The 14,931-nt window shown below is 52.3% G+C and overlaps 1 protein-coding gene across 2 annotated transcripts in view; it reads left to right on the top strand.

Annotated features, from left to right (window-relative positions):
- The window catches only part of LOC137348905 (protein mono-ADP-ribosyltransferase PARP14-like), a 151,620-nt gene extending 136,956 nt beyond the window's left edge, over positions 1-14,664 (top strand). The window contains exon 11 of one of the 2 annotated variants that reach the window (XM_068014136.1): positions 13,569-14,664. In XM_068014136.1, the coding sequence (XP_067870237.1) occupies positions 13,569-14,158 (590 nt within the window). In that variant the 3' untranslated portion in view covers positions 14,159-14,664. Of the gene's footprint in view, positions 1-13,565 lie in introns of both variants that reach the window. The other variant, XM_068014135.1, reaches the window with a different exon arrangement.
- The last annotated feature ends 267 nt before the right edge of the window (positions 14,665-14,931 follow it).

The following is a 14,931-nucleotide window of genomic DNA, read 5'->3' as shown; positions in this document are numbered from 1 at the left end:
GAGGGTTATCAGGGCGGGAGAATTGCTAATGTTGTCCCCTTGTTTAAGAAGTGTAGCAGGGGTAATCCAGGTAATTATAGACCGGTGAGCCTGACGTCAGTGGTAGGGAAGCTGCTGGAGAAGATACTGAGGGATAGGATCTATTCCCATTTGGAAGAAAATGGGCTCATCAGTGATAGGCAACATGGTTTTGTGCAGGGAAGGTCATGTCTTACCAACTTAATAGAATTCTTTGAGGAAGTGACAAAGTTGATTGATGAGGGAAGGGCTGTCGATGTCATATACATGGACTTCAGTAAGGCGTTTGATAAGGTTCCCCATGGCAGGCTGCTGGAGAAAGTGAAGGCGCTTGGGGTCCAAGGTGTACTAGCTAGATGGATAAAGAACTGGCTGGGCAACAGGAGACAGAGAGTAGCAGTAGAAGGGAGTTTCTCAAAATGGAGATGTGTGACCAGTGGTGTTCCACAGGGATCCGTGCTGGGACCACTGTTGTTTGTGATATACATTAATGATTTGGAGGAAAGTATAGGTGGACTGATTAGCAAGTTTGCAGACGACACTAAGATTGGTGGAGTAGCAGATAGTGAAGGAGACTGTCAGAGAATACAGCAGAATATAGATAGATTGGAGAGTTGGGCAGAGAAATGGCAGATGGAGTTCAATCAGGGCAAATGCGAGGTGATGCATTTTGGAAGATCCAATTCAAGAGTGAACTATACAGTAAATGGAAAAGTCCTGGGGAAAATTGATGTCCAGAGAGATTTGGGTGTTCAGGTCCACTGTTCCCTGAAGGTGGCAACGCAGGTAAATAGAGTGGTCAAGAAGGCATACGGCATGCTTTCCTTCATCGGACGGGGCATTGAGTACAAGAGTTGGCAGGTCATGTTACAGTTGTATAGGACTTTGGTTCGGCCACATTTGGAATACTGCGTACAGTTCTGGTCGCCACATTACCAAAAGGATGTGGAGGCTTTGGAGAGGGTGCAGAGGAGGTTCACCAGGATGTTGCCTGGTATGGAGGGCGCTAGCTATGAAGAGAGGTTGAGTAGATTAGGATTATTTTCATTAGAAAGACGGAGGTTGAGGGGGGACCTGATTGAGGTGTACAAAATCATGAGAGGTATAGACAGGGTGGATAGCAAGAGGCTTTTTCCCAGAGTGGGGGTTTCAATTACTAGAGGACACGAGTTCAAAGTGAAAGGGGAAAAGTTTAGGGGGGATATGCGTGGAAAGTTCTTTACGCAGAGGGTGGTGGGCACCTGGAACGCATTGCCAGCGGAGGTGGTAGATGCGGGCACGATGGAGTCTTTTAAGATGTATCTAGACAGATACATGAATGGGCAGGAAGAAAAGAGATACAGAACCTTAGAAAATAGGCGACATGTTTAGAGAGAGGATCTGGATCGGCGCAGGCTTGGAGGGCCGAAGGGCCTGTTCCTGTGCTGTAATTATCTTTGTTCTTTGTTCTTTGAGAAGGTTACAGAGATAGGGAGGGTTGTAGAGACTAGAGGCGGTTACAGAGATAGGGAGGGTTGTCCGGGCTGGAGGAGGTTACAGAGATACGGAGGGTTGTTGGAGCTGGAGGAGGTTACAGAGATAGGGACGGTTGTAGGAGCTGGAGGAGGTTACAGAGATAGGGAGGGTTGTAGTGGACAGGAGGAGTTTACAGAGAGAGGGAGGGTTGCAGGGTCTGGAGTTGGTTACAGAGTTAGGGAGGGTTGGAGGGGCTGGAGTTGGTTACGGACATAGGGAGGGTTGTAGGGACTAGAGGAGGTTACAGAGAGAGGGAGGGTTGTCAGGGCTGGAGGTGGTTACAGAGATAGGGAGGGCTGTAGGGACTGGAGGTGGTTACAGAGATAGGGAAGGTTGGAGGGGCTGGAGTTGGTTCCAGAGATAGGGAGAGGTGCAGGGGATGGAGGAGGTTACAGTGATAGGGAAGGTTGTAGGGGCTTGAGGAGATTACAGAGATAGGGAGGGTTGTAGGGCTCGAGGAGGTTACAGAAATAGGGAGGGGTGTAGGGGCTGGAGTTGGTTACAGAGATGGGGAGGGTTGTAGGGGCTGGAGTTGGTTGCAGAGATAGGGAGGATTGTAGGGACTGGAGTTGGTTGCAGATTTAGGGAGGGTTGTTGGGGCTGGAGGGGATTACAGAGATAGGGAGGGTTGTAGGGCTCGAGGAGGTTACAGAAATAGGGAGGGGTGTAGAGGCTGGAGTTGCTTACAGAGATAGGGAGGGTTGTAGGGCTCGAGGAAGTTACAGAAATAGGGAGGGGTGTAGAGGCTGGAGTTGCTTAATGAGATCGGGAGGGTTGTAGTGGCTGGAGTTCGTTACAGAGATAGGGAGGGTTGTTGGAGCTGGAGGAGGTTACAGAGATAGGGAGGGTTGTCAGAGCTGGAGGAGGTTCCAGAGATAGGGAGGGTTGTGGGGCTGTAGTTGGTTACACAGTTAGGGAGGGTTGTCGGGGCTGGAGTTGGTTCCAGAGATAGGGAGGGATGTAGGGGCTGGAGTTCGTTACAGAGATAGGGAGGGTTATCAGGGCGGGAGAAGGTTACAGAGATAGAGAGGGTTGCAGGGGCTGGAGTTGGTTACAGAGATAGGGAGGGTTGTCCGGGCTGGAGGAGGTTACAGAGATACGGAGGGTTGTCGGAGCTGGAGGAGGTTACAGAGATAGGGAGGGTTGTGGGAGCTGGAGGAGGTTGCAGAGATAGGGAGGGTTATCAGGGCGGGAGAATTGCTAATGTTGTCCCCTTGTTTAAGAAGTGTAGCAGGGGTAATCCAGGTAATTATAGACCGGTGAGCCTGACGTCAGTGGTAGGGAAGCTGCTGGAGAAGATACTGAGGGATAGGATCTATTCCCATTTGGAAGAAAATGGGCTCATCAGTGATAGGCAACATGGTTTTGTGCAGGGAAGGTCATGTCTTACCAACTTAATAGAATTCTTTGAGGAAGTGACAAAGTTGATTGATGAGGGAAGGGCTGTCGATGTCATATACATGGACTTCAGTAAGGCGTTTGATAAGGTTCCCCATGGCAGGCTGCTGGAGAAAGTGAAGGCGCTTGGGGTCCAAGGTGTACTAGCTAGATGGATAAAGAACTGGCTGGGCAACAGGAGACAGAGAGTAGCAGTAGAAGGGAGTTTCTCAAAATGGAGATGTGTGACCAGTGGTGTTCCACAGGGATCCGTGCTGGGACCACTGTTGTTTGTGATATACATTAATGATTTGGAGGAAAGTATAGGTGGACTGATTAGCAAGTTTGCAGACGACACTAAGATTGGTGGAGTAGCAGATAGTGAAGGAGACTGTCAGAGAATACAGCAGAATATAGATAGATTGGAGAGTTGGGCAGAGAAATGGCAGATGGAGTTCAATCAGGGCAAATGCGAGGTGATGCATTTTGGAAGATCCAATTCAAGAGTGAACTATACAGTAAATGGAAAAGTCCTGGGGAAAATTGATGTCCAGAGAGATTTGGGTGTTCAGGTCCACTGTTCCCTGAAGGTGGCAACGCAGGTAAATAGAGTGGTCAAGAAGGCATACGGCATGCTTTCCTTCATCGGACGGGGCATTGAGTACAAGAGTTGGCAGGTCATGTTACAGTTGTATAGGACTTTGGTTCGGCCACATTTGGAATACTGCGTACAGTTCTGGTCGCCACATTACCAAAAGGATGTGGAGGCTTTGGAGAGGGTGCAGAGGAGGTTCACCAGGATGTTGCCTGGTATGGAGGGCGCTAGCTATGAAGAGAGGTTGAGTAGATTAGGATTATTTTCATTAGAAAGACGGAGGTTGAGGGGGGACCTGATTGAGGTGTACAAAATCATGAGAGGTATAGACAGGGTGGATAGCAAGAGGCTTTTTCCCAGAGTGGGGGTTTCAATTACTAGAGGACACGAGTTCAAAGTGAAAGGGGAAAAGTTTAGGGGGGATATGCGTGGAAAGTTCTTTACGCAGAGGGTGGTGGGCACCTGGAACGCATTGCCAGCGGAGGTGGTAGATGCGGGCACGATGGAGTCTTTTAAGATGTATCTAGACAGATACATGAATGGGCAGGAAGAAAAGAGATACAGAACCTTAGAAAATAGGCGACATGTTTAGAGAGAGGATCTGGATCGGCGCAGGCTTGGAGGGCCGAAGGGCCTGTTCCTGTGCTGTAATTATCTTTGTTCTTTGTTCTTTGAGAAGGTTACAGAGATAGGGAGGGTTGTAGAGACTAGAGGCGGTTACAGAGATAGGGAGGGTTGTCCGGGCTGGAGGAGGTTACAGAGATACGGAGGGTTGTTGGAGCTGGAGGAGGTTACAGAGATAGGGACGGTTGTAGGAGCTGGAGGAGGTTACAGAGATAGGGAGGGTTGTAGTGGACAGGAGGAGTTTACAGAGAGAGGGAGGGTTGCAGGGTCTGGAGTTGGTTACAGAGATAGGGAGGCTTGTAGGAGCTGGAGGAGGTTACAGAGATAGGGAGGGATGTATGGGCTGGAGGAGGTTACAGAGATAGGGAGGGTTGTATGAGCTGGAGGAGGTTACAGAGATAGGGAGGGTTGTGGGGCTGGAGTTGGTTACAGAGATAGGGAGGCTTGTAGGAGCTGGAGGAGGTTACAGAGATAGGGAGGGTTGTGGGGCTGTAGTTGGTTACAAAGTTAGGGAGGGTTGTGGGGGCTGGAGTTGGTTACAGAGATAGGAAGGGGTGTAGTGGCTGGAGGAGGTTACATAGATAGGAAGGGGTGTAGGGGCTGGAGTTCGTTACAGAGAAAGGGAGGCATGTATGGGCTGGAGGAGGTTACAGAGATAGGGAGGGTTGTCTTGGACAGGAGGAGTTTACAGAGATAGGGAGGGTTGCAGGGGCTGGAGTTGGTTACAGAGATAGGGAGGGTTGGAGGGGCTGGAGGTGGTTACAGAGATAAGGAGGGTTGTAGGGCTGGAGGAGGTTACAGAGATCGGGAGGGTTGTAGAGGCTGGAGTTGGTTGCAGAGATAGGGACAGTTGTAGGGGCTGGAGGAGGTTACAGAGATAGGGAGGGTTGTAGGGACTGGAGTTGGTTGCAGATTTAGGGAGGGTTGTTGGGGCCGGTACGCGATTACAGAGATAGGGAGGGTTGTAGGGCTCGAGGAGGTTACAGAAATAGGGAGGGGTGTAGAGGCTGGAGTTGCTTACAGAGATAGGGAGGGTTGTAGGAGCTGGAGGAGGTTACAGAGATAGGGAGGGTTGTCAGGGCTGGAGGAGGTTACAGAGATAGGGAGGGTTGTGGGGCTGTCTTTGGTTACACAGTTAGGGAGGGTTGTCGGGGCTGGAGTTGGTTACAGAGATAGGGAGGGTTGTAGGGGCTGGAGTTCGTTACAGAGATAGGGAGGGTTGTCCGGGCTGGAATTGGTTGCAGAGATAGGGAGAGTTGTAGGGGCTGGAGGAGGTTACAGAGATAGGGAGTGTTGTAGGGACTGGAGTTGGCTGCAGATTTAGGGAGGGTTGTTGGGGCCGGTAGGAGATTACAGAGATAGGGAGGGTTGTAGGGCTTGAGGAGGTTACAGAAATAGGGAGGGGTGTAGAGGCTGGAGTTGCTTACAGAGATCGGGAGGGTTGTAGTGGCTGGAGTTCGTTACAGAGATAGGGAGGGTTGTGGGGCTGTAGTTGGTTACACAGTTAGGGAGGGTTGTCGGGGCTGGAGTTGGTTACACAGAGAGGGAGGGTTGTAGGGGCTGGAGGAGGTTACAGAGATAGGGAGGGTTGTGGGGCTGTAGTTGGTTACACAGTTAGGGAGGGTTGTCGGGGCTGGAGTTGGTTACAGAGATAGGGAGGGTGGTAGGGGCTGGAGTTCGTTACAGAGATAGGGAGGGTTGTCCGGGCTGGAGGCGGTTACAGAGATGGGGAGGGTTATCAGGGCTGGAGAAGGTTACAGAGATAGGGAGGGTTGTAGAGACTAGAGGCGGTGACAGAGATAGGGAGGGTTGTCCGGGCTGGAGGAGGTTGCAGAGATACGGAGGGTTGTAGGAGCTGGAGGAGGTTGCAGAGATAGGGAGGGTTGTTGGAGCTGGAGGAGGTTACAGATATAGGGAGGGTTGTAGGAGCTGGAGGAGGTTACAGAGATAGGGAGGGTTGTCGGAGCTGGAGGAGGTTACAGAGATAGGGAGGGTTGTGGGGCTGGAGTTGGTTACAGAGATAGGGAGGCTTGTAGGAGCTGGAGGAGGTTACAGAGATAGGGAGGATTGTGGGGCTGTAGTTGGTTACACAGTTAGGGAGGGTTGTGGGGGCTGGAGTTGGATACAGAGATAGGAAGGGGTGTCGGGGCTGGAGTTCGTTACAGAGAAAGGGAGGCATTTAGGGGCCGAAGGAGGTTACAGAGATAGGGAGGGTTGTAGTGGACAGGAGGAGTTTACTGAGATAGGGAGGGTTGCAGGGGCTGGAGTTGGTTACAGAGATAGGGAGGGTTGGAGGGGCTGGAGTTGGTTACAGACATAGGGAGGGTTGTAGGGACTAGAGGAGGTTACAGAGAGAGGGAGGGTTGTCAGGGCTGGAGGTGGTTACAGAGATAGGGAGGGTTGTAGGGGCTGGAGGAGGTTACAGTGATAGGGAAGGTTGTAGGGGCTTGAGGAGATTACAGAGATAGGGAGGGTTGTAGGGCTCGAGGAGGTTACAGAAATAGGGAGGGGTGTAGGGGCTGGAGTTGGTTACAGAGATGGGGAGGGTTGTTGGGGCTGGAGTTGGTTGCAGAGATAGGGTGGATTGTAGGGACTGGAGTTGGTTGCAGATTTAGGGAGGGTTGTTGGGGCTGGAGGAGATTACAGAGATAGGGAGGGTTGTGGGGCTCGAGGAGGTTACAGAAATAGGGAGGGGTGTAGAGGCTGGAGTTGCTTACAGAGATAGGGAGGGTTGTAGGGCTCGAGGAAGTTACAGAAATAGGGAGGGGTGTAGAGGCTGGAGTTGCTTACAGAGATCGGGAGGGTTGTAGGGGCTGGAGTTGGTTCCAGAGATCGGGAGGGTTGTAGTGGCTGGAGTTCGTTACAGAGATAGGGAGGGTTGTTGGAGCTGGAGGAGGTTACAGAGATAGGGAGGGTTGTCAGAGCTGGAGGAGGTTCCAGAGATAGGGAGGGTTGTGGGGCTGTAGTTGGTTACACAGTTAGGGAGGGTTGTCGGGGCTGGAGTTGGTTCCAGAGATAGGGAGGGTTGTAGGGGCTGGAGTTCGTTACAGAGATAGGGAGGATTGTCCGGGCTGGAGGAGGTTAAAGAGATAGGGAGGGTTAACAGGGCGGGAGAAGGTTACAGAGATAGGGAGGGTTGTAGAGACTAGAGGCGGTTACAGAGATAGGGAGGGTTGTCCGGGCTGGAGGAGGTTACAGAGATACGGAGGGTTGTCGGAGCTGGAGGAGGTTACAGAGATAGAGAGGGTTGTGGGAGCTGGAGGAGGTTACAGAGATAGGGAGGGTTGTTGGAGCTGGAGGAGGTTACAGAGATAGGGACGGTTGTCGGAGCTGGAGTAGGTTACAGAGATAGGGAGGGTTGTAGGAGCTGGAGGAGGTTACAGAGATAGGGAGGCTTGTAGGAGCTGGAGGAGGTTACAGAGAGAGGGAGGGTTGTGGGGCTGTAGTTGGTTACAAAGTTAGGGAGGGTTGTGGGGGCTGGAGTTGGTTACAGAGATAGGAAGGGGTGTAGTGGCTGGAGGAGGTTACATAGATAGGAAGGGGTGTAGGGGCTGGAGTTCGTTACAGAGAATGGGAGGGATGTATGGGCTGGAAGATTTTAAAGAGATAGGGAGGGTTGTAGGGGCTGGAGTTGGTTACAGAGATAGGGAGGGTTGTAGGGGATGGAGGAGGTTACAGAGGTAGGGAGGGTTGTAGGGGCTATGGGAGGTTACAGAGATAGGGAGGGGTGTAGTAGCTGGAGGAGGTTACAGAGATCGGGTGGGTTGTCAGGGCTGGAGGAGGTTACAGAAATACGGAGGGTTTTAGGCGATGGAGTTGGTGACAGAGATAGGGAGGGTAGCAGAGGCTGGAGTTGGTTACAGAGATAGGAAGGGTGGTAGGGGCTGGAGTTGGTTACAGAGATGGGGAGGGTTGTAGTGGCTGGAGTTCGTTACAGAGATAGGAAGGGTGGTAGGGGCTGGAGTTGGTTACAGAGATGGGGAGGGTTGTCGTGGCTGGAGGAGGTAACAGAGATAGGAAGGGTTGTAGGGCTGGAGGAGGTTACAGAAATAGGGAGGGTGCTAGGGGCTGGAGTTGGTTACAGAGATAGGGAGGGTTGGAGTGGACAGGAGGAGTTTACAGAGATAGGGAGGGTTGCAGGGACTGGAGTTGGTTACGGATATGAGGAGGGTTGTGGTGGCTGGAGGAGGTTACAGAGATAGGGAGGGTTGTAGGAGATGGAGTTGGTTGCAGAGATAGGGAGGGTTGTAGTGGCTGGAGATGGTTATTGAGATAGGGAGGGTTGTAGGGGCTGGAGGAGGTTACAGAGATAGTGAGGGTTCTTGGGGCTGGAGGCGGTTACTGAGATAGGGAGGGTTGTCAGGGCTGGAGAAGGTTACGGAGATAGGGAGGGTTGTAGGGGCTGGAGGTGGTTACAGAGATCGGGAGGGTTCTCAGGGCTTGAGGCGGTTATAGAGATAGGGAGGATTGTAGTGGCTGGAGGAGGTTACAGTGATTGGGTGGGTTGTCGGGGCTGGAGGAGGTTACAGAGATACGGAGGTTTGTTGGCGATGGAGTTGGTTACAGAGATAGGGAGGGTACTGGGGCCTGGAGTAGGTTACAGAGATCGGGTGGGTTGTCGGGGCTGGAGGAGGTTGCAGAGATAGGGAGTGTTGTAGAGGCTGGAGTTGGTTTCAGAGATAGGGAGGGTGGTAGGGGCTGGAGGAGGTTAGAGAGAGAGGGAGGGTTGTTGGGGCTGGAGGAGATTACAGAGATAGGGAGGGTTGTCGGGCTCAAGGAGGTTACAGAAATAGGGAGGGGTGTAGGGGCTGGGGTTGGTTCCAGAGATAGGGAGTGTTCTGGGGCTGGAAGAGGTTACAGAGATAGGGAGGGTTTCAGGGGCTGGGCTTGCTTACAGAGATAGGGAGGGTTGTAGGGGCTGGAGGAGGTTACAGAGATAGGGAGGGTTGTAGGGGCTGGAGGAGATTATAGAGATAGGGAGGGTTGTAGGGGCTGGAGGAGGTTACAGAGATCGGTTGGGTTGTCGGGGCTGGAGGAGGTTGCAGAGATAGGGAGTGTTGTCGAGGCTGGAGTTGGTTTCAGAGATAGGGAGGGTGGTAGGGGCTGGAGGAGGTTACAGAGAGAGGGAGGGTACTAGGGGCTGGACTTGGTTACAGAGATAGCGAGGGTTGTAGGGCTGGAGGAGGTTTCAGAGATAGGGAGGGTTGCAGGGGCTGGAGGAGGTTACGGAGATAGGGAGGATTGTAGGGGCTGGAGGAGGTTACAGAGATAGGGAGGGTTGTAGTGGCTGGAGTTGGTTACGGAGATAGGGAGGGTTGTAGGGGCTGGAGGAGGTTACGGAGATAGGGAGGGTTGTCGGGGCTGGAGGAGGTTACAGAGATAGGGAGGGTTGTAGTGGCTGGAGTTGGTTACAGAGATAGGGAGTGTTGTCGGGGCTGGAGGAGGTTCCAGAGAGAGGGAGGGTTGTCTGGGCTGCAGGAGGTTACAGAGATAGGGAGTGGTGTAGGTGCTGGAGGAGGTTACAGAGATATGGAGGGTTGTAGGGCTGGAGGAGGTTACAGAGATAGGGAGGGTTGTAGGGGCTGGAGTTGGTTACAGAGATAGGGATAATTGTCGGGACTGGAGGATGTTGCAGAGATCGGGTGGGTTGTAGGGGCTGGAGTTGGTTACAGAGATAGGGAGGTTTGTAGGGGCTGGAGTTTGTTACAGAGATAGGGAGGGTTGTAGGGCCTGGAGTTTGTACAGAGATAGGGAGGGCTGTAGTGGCTGGAGGAGGTTACAGAGATAGGGAGGGTTGTAGGGGCTGGAGTTTGTTACAGAGATAGGGAGGGTTGTAGGGCCTGGAGTTTGTACAGAGATAGGGAGGGCTGTAGTGGCTGGAGGAGGTTACAGAGATAGGAAGGGGTGTAAGGCTGGAGTTTGTTACAGAGATAGGGAGGGTTGTAGGGGCTGGAGTTTGTACAGAGATAGGGAGGGCTGTAGTGGCTGGAGGAGGTTACAGAGATAGGGAGGGTTGTAGGGACTAGAGGAGGTTACAGAGAGAGGGAGGGTCGTCTGGGCTGGTGGAGGTTACAGAGATAGGGAGGGGTGTAGGGGCTGGAGTAGGTTACAGAGATAGGGAGGGTTGTAGATGCTCTAGGATGTTACAGAGATAGGGAGGGTTGTAGGGGCTGGAGCTGGTTACCGAGATAGGGAGGGTTGTAGGGGCTGGAGTTGGTTGCAGAGATAGGGAAGGTTGTAGGGGCTTGAGTTTGTTACAGTGTTTGGGAGGTTTGTAGTGGCTGGAGTAGGTTACAGAGATAGGGAGGGTTGTCGGGACTATAGGAGGTTACAGAGATAGGGAGGGTTGTAGGAGCTGGAGTTGCTTACAGAGATAGGGAGGGTTGTCACGGCTGGAGTTGGTTACAGAGATCGGGAGGTTTGTAGGGGCTGGTGTTGGTTACAGAGATAGGGAGGGTTGTAAAGGCTGGAGGAAGTTACACAGATAGGGAGGGGTGTAGGGGCTGGAGTTTGTTACATAGATAGGGAGGGTTGTAGGGACTGGAGTTTGTTACAGTGTTTGGGAGGTTTGTAGTGGCTGGAGTAGGTTACAGAGATAGGGAGGGTTGTAGGGGCTGGAGTTGGTTACAGTGATCGGGAGGGTTGTAGGGGCTGGAGTTGGTTACAGAGATAGGGAGGGTTGTCACGGCTGGAGTTGGTTACAGAGATCGGGAGGTTTGTAGGGGCTGGTGTTGGTTACAGAGATAGGGAGGGTTGTAAAGGCTGGAGGAAGTTACACAGATAGGGAGGGGTGTTTGGGCTGGAGTTGGTTACAGAGATAGGGAAGGTTGTCAGGGCTGGAGTTGGTTACAGAGATCGGGAGGGTTGTCGGGGCTGGAGTTGGTTACAGAGATATGGAGGGTTGTAGGAGCTGGAGGAGGTTACAGAGATAGGGAGGGTTGTAGGGGCTGTAGGAGGTTACAGAGATAGGGAGGGTTGTTGGAGTTGGAGTTCTTTGCAGAGATAGGGAGGGTTGTAGTGGCTGGAGGAGGTTACAGAGATAGGGAGGGTTGTCGGGGCTGGAGGAGGTTACAGAGATGGAGAGGGTTGGAGGGGCTGGAGGAGGTTACAGATTTAGCGAGGATTGTCGGGACTGGAGTTGTTTACAGATTTAGGGAGGATTGCAGGGGCTGGAGTTGGTTACAGATTTAGGGAGGGTTGTAGGGACTGGAGTTGGTTACAGATTTAGGGAGGGTTGTAGGGGCTGGAGATTGTTATTGAGATAGGGAGGGTTGTCGGGGCTGGAGGAGGTTACAGAGATAGGGAGGGTTGTAGGGGCTGCAGGCGGTTTCAGAGATAGGGAGGGTTGTAGGGACTGGAGGAGGTTACAGAGATAGGGAGGGTTGTAGAGGCTGGAGGTGGTTACAGAGATAGGGAGGGCTGTCAGGGCTGGAGGCGGTTATAGAGATAGGGAGGGTTGTAGTGGCTGGAGGAGGTTACAGAAATAGGGAGGGTTGTACGGGCTGGAGGAGGTTACAGAGATAGGGAGGATTGTCTTGGCTGGAGGAGGTTACAGAGATAGGGAGGGTTGTAGGGGCTGGAGGCGGTTACAGAGATAGGGAGGGTTGTAGGGGCTGCAGTTGGTTACAGAGATAGGGATGGTTGTCGGGCTCGAGGAGGTTACAGAGATAGGGAGGGTTGTAGGACTGGAGGAGATTACAGAGATAGGGAGGGTTGCATTGACTGGAGGAGTTTGCAGAGATAGGGAGGGTTGTAGTGACTGGTGGTGGTTACTGAGATAGGGAGTGTTGTACTGACTAGAGGAGGTTACAGAGATCGGGAGGGTTTTAGGGACTGGAGGAGTTTGCAGAGATAGGGAGGGTTGTAGGGGCTGGAGGAGGTTACAGAGATAGGGAGGGTTGTAGGGGCTGGAGGAGGTTACAGAGATAGGGAGGGTGTTCGGGACTGGAGGAGATTACAGAGATCCGGAGGGTTGTAGTGACTGGAGGAGGTTACAGAAATAGGGAGGGTTGTAGGGGCTGGAGGAGGTTACAGAGATAGGGAGGGTTGTAGGGGCTGGAGGAGGTTACAGAGATACGGAGGGTTGTAGTGACTGGAGGAGGTTACAGAGATAGGGAGGGTTGTAGGGGCTGGAGGAGGTTACAGAGATACGGAGGGTTGTAGTGACTGGAGGAGGTTACAGAGATAGGGAGGGTTGTAGGGACTGGAGCAGGTTACAGAGATATGGAGGGTTGTAGGGACTGGAGGAGGTTACAGAGATAGGGATGGTTGTAGGGACTGGAGGAGGTTACAGAGATACGGAGGGTTGTAGTGACTGGAGGAGGTAACAGAGATAGGGATGGTTGTAGGGACTGGAGGAGGTTACAGAGATATGGAGGGTTGGAGGGACTGGAGGAGGTTACAGAGATAGGGAGGGTTGTAGGGGCTGGAAGAGGTTACAGAGATAGGGATGGTTGTAGGGACTGGAGGAGGTTACAGAGATAGGGATGGTTGTAGGGACTGGAGGAGGTTACAGAGATACGGAGGGTTGTAGTGACTGGAGGAGGTAACAGAGATAGGGATGGTTGTAGGGGCTGGAGGAGGTTACAGAGATAGGGATGGTTGTAGGGGCTGGAGGAGGTTACAGAGATATGGAGGGTTGTAGTGACTGGAGGAGGTTACAGAGATAGGGATGGTTGTAGGTACTGGAGGAGGTTACAGAGATACGGAGGGTTGTAGTGACTGGAGGAGGTTACAGAGATAGGGATGGTTGTAGGGACTGGAGGAGGTTACAGAGATATGGAGGGTTGTAGGGACTGGAGGAGGTTACAGAGATAGGGAGGGTTGTAGGGGCTGGAGGAGGTTACAGAGATAGGGATGGTTGTAGGGACTGGAGGAGGTTACAGAGATACGGAGGGTTGTAGTGACTGGAGGAGGTAACAGAGATAGGGATGATTGTAGGGGCTGGAGGAGGTTACAGAGATAGGGATGGTTGTAGGGGCTGGAGGAGGTTACAGAGATACGGAGGGTTGTAGTGACTGGAGGAGGTTACAGAGATAAGGATGGTTGTAGGGGCTGGAGGAGGTTACAGAGATATGGAGGGTTGTAGTGACTGGAGTTGGTTCCAGAGGCGGTGGCCATAGGGGGGGGTGTTGAAGTTAGATGAGGATGGGATGCAGGTTGTGGGTGAATGGGATTCGGTGTGAATGAAGATCTGGGGCAGCAGAGGTTTGGAATGAGGAGGTTTATGGAGGGTTGAAGGAGGGGTGTCCAGCTGGCAGTGTTGGAATATTGAGGTCTGGAGGGTCCCGGCCGCAGACGGGAGCAGCTGAGGCAGGACTGGAGTCGGGCAAACGCGATGGCTGCTTGTAGAAATATTCACCGTCAGTTCAGGGGAAGGTCCAGGGGAACGGATAAGGAAATGTGTGATCAAACACGGCACTCCGTTCTCCCTCAGAAGCAGCCAGCGACTCCCGGGGAGCGGGCGAGATGCCCGGACGACACGAGAGCGACGAGGAAGTCACGCCGGCGGTGATCAACGTGCTCGGGAGGGACGGAGTGTGCGTGCAGGAGGCCCTGTCCCGTCTCCGGAGCATCTGTGACACCGTTTTCGTCGCGCGCTCCCTCACTTACCAGCGCCCCACCCGTCTCACACCCAGCGAGATTGTCCAACTCCTGCAGCTGGCCCGTGTGCACAGCGTCCACGTGACAGTGGAGCGGGAGTGCGTGAGGGTGCGGGGCGAGGTTGGGAAGCTGAAGGAGGCCGTCGCCTCCGTCCACTGTCTGCTCGATGGCGCAGCCTGCAGAGAGTACAAAGAAATGTTTTCCATGGTCTGCTGGTTCTATCGTGTCAGTGGTCGCTCTTTGCAGTCCTTTGACCCAGAAGCCAACTATAATCTGGAGCAGCAACACAGGAGCAAGTTTAGTGAGGCTGTAGTGAGAACACTGGGCTACACTTTCTTCGTTAATCTGAAAAAGTGGGAGGCCACGGTGCAGGAGACTGGAGAACTGGTCAAGATCTACAGGGAGGAACGCCGTGCAGTTAAATAGCACAACCTTTGCAGCTCTTTACACCAACCATTTATGCAACCCCAATCTTCGCACCTTATCCTGATCCCCACTGCCTGAGTCCATGAATGTTAACAGAGTGGGAAGGAGACTCCTCCCAACCTGGCTCCCAGACATCCTGCCGGACCAGCAGACCTCAAACCCGGCCCCAAAGGTGAATTAACCCCCTTTCCACTGAAGGTGTAATTGTAAACCAGGCGAAGAGAGACCGAAAGACACAGGCACCTCCACACCTGAGGAGATTGATGTCATGTCTGAACATAAACGTTCAGTCATGTCTGTCATGATCAGAAATGGATTAATCTGGTCACTGATGCTGATGAGGACTGTACTGAGTGGCATAACAATGGTAATCAGATAACTGTAGGGATTAAGAGGGACAAAATATATTTTAGTTGTGCATGTGTATCTTTGTTTAATGAAAATTAATCACTTCTACTCAGTCTCTTTGTTTCATGATGATTAAATGGTTATCCTGAGTTCTAAAAGTACCTGAACTGTTCAATGTATTAAAGATAATGTGCAGAAAATGTACCCATTAAAATGTAAGTGTGAGTGAATAACTGTCTCACCCAGAAAACCTGCCCGTGTTTCTCAATAAACACACGGACCTGCATTGTTAAAGATGCATGTGCTTGTGTGTGTAAAATCTGTTGTTTAAAATAACGAGACAAATTCAAACAAAAAAATGGTGCAACGCCAACCAGGGCAGGTGCAGAGATACAGAGTAAAGATCCCTCTACACTGTCCCCATC

Source organism: Heterodontus francisci, chromosome 34 (assembly GCF_036365525.1).
Source record: "Heterodontus francisci isolate sHetFra1 chromosome 34, sHetFra1.hap1, whole genome shotgun sequence".
In the NCBI taxonomy this organism is placed as follows: domain Eukaryota; kingdom Metazoa; phylum Chordata; class Chondrichthyes; order Heterodontiformes; family Heterodontidae; genus Heterodontus; species Heterodontus francisci.
This window is presented reverse-complemented; position numbering and strand designations above follow the sequence as displayed.